Below are 5,199 nucleotides of genomic sequence, written 5' to 3' on the forward strand. Positions count from 1 at the left end.
GCCTTGAGCTGAAGAGCTGAGGGACAGCGCCCAGGCCCAGAGTTCAGGCCCCACGACCGGACCCAAAAAAGAAAAAAAAGCTGGCCTGGAGGCACAGCTCAAGTGGTAGAACATGAGTCATGATTGAAAAAGCTGAGTGACGTCCTGAGGTGAAGCCTTGGTACCCCCACCCCCACCTCCACAGCCACACAGGACCACGTGGACTCAACTCTCCTCTCCCACCAAGATGGCAGGGTCTGTGTTCAAGGGGGAGGGAGTCCTATCAATGCTCACGCCTTTAATGACTTAAGGAGGGAGGGGGTAGGGAGGCTTAGCAGGTTTGGAGTGAGTGCTAAGTGCCCAATACATAGTAGTTGCTCAATAAATGACTGTCTGCCCAGGCTGGAGGGCACTGTCCGTACCTCCCTGGGCCCAGTGCTGGATCCCCGGGCTGAGACATGGACAGAGAGTCCGTCCCTCTGCTCTCTTTCTGAGCCTGAGTGTGGTGGTCAGGTATGGTGAGAGAAGCCTGGGTTCTACTCCTGAGTTTATGTGTGTGTGTGTATGTGTGTGTGTGTGTGTGTGTGTGCCATTGCTGGGTCTTGAACTCAGGGCCTCGCATTCCCCCCTCCCAGCTTTTTCACTGAAGGATGATGCTCTACCCCTTGAGCCCCAGCTCCACTTTGGCTTTTTGCTGGTTAATTGGAGATAAAGGTCTCATGGACTTGTCTGCCCAGGCTGGCTTTGAACTTCCATACTGAGATCTCAGCCTCCTGAGTAGCTAGGATTACAGGCGTGAGTGCCCAGCCATTCCTCCTCGGCCTTCTCAATCTGTAGAGCGTAGATAATGTCCAGTCCGCAGAGGTCTGCTGCAGAGAGGAGACTGAGGGACATAGGGTGCCTGGTGCTGTCCAGTATCACAGTCCTCAGAGCAGAGGCTGAGGGTGTGGGGCCAGGGTGGCGGCGGACGGTGGGCTCCCCTCTGCAGCACCTCCTGGCTGTCTGGCATTCTCTCTCTCTCAGAGGCCCATCCTAAGTCTCTTTCCTTAATTAGGAGCGTTGGGACAGCGAGGCACCCAGTGTGGATAGACGGAGGCTCACGTGGGCGTGGCCTTCCTTCTATACTGAGGCCAGGATGGCCAGAAAACTCCTGGGCCTGAGCAGGGTGAGGCCACATCAGGGCCCGGGGCATACGCCTGCAGGTAACCCTGCTGGGAGCTGGAGGCTGAGACTTAGGAGGAGGTCACTCAGCCTGAGTTCCAGTGAGGAGATTGGGGGTGAGAAAGAGGGGGCTAAAAGCCCAGCTCTGAAAATCACAAGTAACCCAAGCAAAGCAGGGTGTCTTTCAGGAGAGCCGACAGGGACTGGGGCTCTGGGGTGTGACTCCTTCTCCCAAGGCCCCTCCCACTCCTGGCCTGGGCATCCTTACAGATGAAGAAGCCCAGGCTGGGGACTGAGGGACTCACCTGGCCACAGGTGAGTGAGGCCAGGGCTGTTAGCCCCTCACCCAGACAGGCATGCTGGGACATCCAGCTCCCAGCTGCCTTGACTCCCCCAGGCCATAAAACCCACCCGATTCAACGTGGGGCTGCCAGCCACCTGGGCCTGAGGTGCTCCTGAACTGTGGCTGTGCCCCTTTGAGTTAATGAGGTTTCATTTTAGCTAATTTACATCCCCAATTCAGTTATTAGAACCCTTTTTAAGTTTGTGGGAAACAACTTGGGCATCAGGATTCTACCTTTCCAGCTGTAAATTTTTAGGAAATCTAAATACGGCTCACGTTTTCCAGATGAAAATCCGGCATCTAAATTGAGATGTTCTGTAGGTATCAGATACACACCAGATTTCAAAGACTGCCTTATGCCAAGGAAACCTGGTATGAAATATCCCATTAATATTTCCCACATCACGGGTACGCCGAAAGGCTATTTCGAATTCATTGGATTAAATAAAAAATATATTAATGAAATGAATTCCACCTATTTCTTTCTTTGTGAAAAAAAATGGGGTGACTGGAAAATTTACAATCGTGCCCATGGTGCATGCAATCCGCAAGTCAGAACAGCTCTGGTCCCCAAGTGTGGACCCCCTCCCCCATGGGACTCTGAGGGCCCTTGTGAAGTTATGGGGGATCCCCAAGATCACCAGCTTCATCCTCTCTAGTCCCCATCTCCAAGAAGTAAGGGTCCCCCTGGGACTGCTGCTGATCCTATCTGCCCTGACCTGAGCAGACTGGGGTGGTGGGTGGGAAGGGAAGGAGAGGGGAGGGAGAGGCGGGCCTAGCTCAGGTGAGGTAATAGGGGGCTGTGGAGCCAGCAGGGGGTGAAGTAGCAATTGCTCCTCATAAGTTGGTTGGCAGGCAGACAGGCGGGGGGAGTTTGTGTCAGCACCAGGAGCCGGGTTTTGAAGAGCAATCACTTGTGGGAGGAGAAATTAACTAAAAATCAGTTGATTCTGCTCTCAACGCGCAGCAGAAACTGATGGGGCACTGGGGTGGGAGAGGCAGAGAGCTGCGGGAGGCTGGGTAGACTGAGTGGGGGCGGGGAGGAGGGGGGAAGTGGGGTCCTGCCTGAATTCCCTGGGGCTGGCTAGAGGGGTGAGATGGTTTGGGATGAAGCAGATAGTAATAATCACCCTGGAGATGCAGACACTGGAGGTCACACTGGACAAGCCCTGGTTGCGGGCTCTTAGGGTAAACTGAGTGACCCAGGACTGATGCCTGGCTTTACCGCTATGACCTCTTTTAAAAAGGACTGGGTTTGCCTTTGGGGAACTGAGGCAGGAGGATTGTGAGTTTGGGGCCCGCCTGGGCTAAAGAAAATAAAAAGAAAGGAAGAAAAGATGGGTGAGATCAGGGTCATTGAAAAATACCTGCTGCCTGAAACAATTACTATTTCTTGCCAGGTATTTGGTGGCACACACTTGTAATCCTAGCTACTGAGGAGGCTGAGAGCTGAGGATCATGCACCAAAGCCAGATGGGGGCAGGAAAGTCCATGAGACTCTCAGCTCCAACTCACCACCAAAAAGCCAGAAGTGGAGCCGCGAGTCAAGTGATAGAATGCCGCCTTGAGTGAAAAAACCTGGGCTCAGGAGGCCTAGGAATGGGAATTTGGGCACCTGGACACTGGCAGAGAGACTGGGATTCGGGGCCGGGCATGCGAGAGCCTCGCCTCCCCCCCCATGTTGTCAGCATGTGCCAGGGTGACCAGAAATGATAAATGAGACTTGCTTTGGGAGCTGGACTGGGGCAGATGTGGAGAGATGAGATGAACATCTGTTTCTCCCTCCCCTCCACCCCACCCACCACATACGTGGAAACGCTGGCCCTGTGTACGTGATTCACAGCCTGAACGCACCCAGCCACCTGCCCGGCCTTCTCTACCCCAGGGATTGCAGGCTTGGGGGAAGGGCCAATCCTTCTGGGAGAACTGGGCCAGGGACAGGAGGGGAGGGAAAGGGGGGCAGGGAGGGGGTATCTCTTTGCCAAAGGTCACTGCAGCAGGCATTCTTTTATGAGCCTCTTGCTGGGTTCAGGCCCTAGGCCTCTCTCTCCTGGGGAGGCTGCGGGCAATCTGAGGATGGGCAGCTTTGGAGGCCTGGGGAGAGCCTGTGTCCCTCCCCTGGGGACCTCCTTGCTCCAAGCAGAAACAGCGTGTTTGTGTGCCAGCTGAGCAGAGGTCACTGTATTTCTTTTGGAAAACCAGCTTCTGATCTCCTGGGGTGCTCACACCGGAGCCTGGGGGTGGCTGGAATCTACACATATGCACACACATGCACATGCGCACACACACTTGCGGGTGGTCTTGCTTACAGCCAAGCTGAGCACCCCCACGCCCCCACTTCTGGTATGGGATGAGCGGCGTCCGGAGCGCGGCTCTCCCTGTGTCTGCCCTGGCACTGGCTAGCACCTCCAGCCCTGCTCCTCCTCCCGGTCCCCACCATTCCATCTTCCCAATGGCCCTCCAGAGCCCCATTCCCTAGATTTAATGACTTGCTTGGTGACAGTCCGGGCCCTGGGCTTACTCACTCTCCACAGCGAGAGTCATGGGCTGGCTGGTCTTGTTGTCTCCGTTCTTGTCGTTAACCGCCTGCACGTAGTATCGGCCTGCGTCGGGAGCCACGGTGGACAGGATGACAAGCGTATTATCCAGTGTGATGGCTCTGCCAAGAGGGGAAAGAATCTTTGGATGGGGCCCGAGGGGCTTGGAGCCTCCAGCCACCAACCTCCAGGGATTGTGACTAGGGATCTGGAGTAGGTGACCTGACCACCTCTCCCTGACAGATGGGGAAAAGAAGGAGGGCTTCCCCTCCCCCAGCCTCACAGTGCCTAAGTCCCAGATCACAAAGCTTCCCAAGCCCCGACTCCAATGCTGGCCTAGGGTCCTTTTCCAGAAGGTTCTGTGGAATTCAGTCCTTCCCCAGGCCACAGCATTCATGGCTTTGTGCTGTTGCTGCATTGTGAGCACCCAGACATGCCCAGTGAACAGTGAGGAATAAGCAGATGTGCTGGAGGTACAATGGCTGCCTAGCATGCATTAGGCTGTGGGGTCGAATTCCACCTTCCCATACACACCAAAGAAAAGGACAGGACCATTCCGGCATTGGGGTCTTAACCCTAATCCCTAATCCACTCAAGCCTCTCCCAGGCCTGGCTGGTGGGGCGGAGTCAGCTTCCTCTCATGCCATGCCAGGGGGGTGGTTGGTTCCCCTGCCTGGACTCTAGACATGCAGCCCCTCCCACAGGCCAGGTCAGCAAGAAAGGAGATGGGCGGCCAGATCCCCGTACATGTGGGTGAAGCGAGCTCTGAGAGCTCTGCCCACACTGGCTCCTTCCACCATTCTTCTAATGACAAACAAAATCATTAGTTTGCCAAGTCTATCTCCGGGTTGTAATGCGCTGGTGCTGGAGACAGCTGTTAAACATCCTTAATGTTAGTTTAACAAGGACAAATCCAGTTGAATTCTTTTCAAATTTTCCCATTAGGTGAATGTTACAGAGTTTTAAACGGGCTTTCCAATAAACATGCCCGCTAATGGCTCTCCAGCCCAGCGCTCTCCCAGCCTCCCGCCCCCCACCCCAGGCCTGGTCTGGTGGGGGGGCTCACATACTGAGACTCACCATCAGCAGAGCTAGGAGGGAGGCAAGGCCCCCGTCCCCAGTGCTTAGGAACCCTAATGATGTTTCATTTGGCTTTCTCCTAGAGATCCTCCCTCCCTC

At 55.1% G+C, this 5,199-nt stretch overlaps 1 protein-coding gene across 1 annotated transcript in view; it reads right to left on the reverse strand.

Annotated features, from left to right (window-relative positions):
* The window catches only part of Sdk2 (sidekick cell adhesion molecule 2), a 121,264-nt gene that overhangs the window by 80,366 nt on the left and 35,699 nt on the right, over positions 1-5,199 (reverse strand). The window contains exon 4 of the mRNA XM_013037715.1: positions 4,009-4,142. Coding sequence (XP_012893169.1) covers positions 4,009-4,142 — 134 coding nt within the window. The remainder of the gene's footprint in view (positions 1-4,008; positions 4,143-5,199) is intronic.

The sequence above is a fragment of the Dipodomys ordii genome, unplaced genomic scaffold, assembly GCF_000151885.1.
Source record: "Dipodomys ordii isolate 6190 unplaced genomic scaffold, Dord_2.0 Scaffold7, whole genome shotgun sequence".
NCBI lineage: Eukaryota > Metazoa > Chordata > Mammalia > Rodentia > Heteromyidae > Dipodomys > Dipodomys ordii.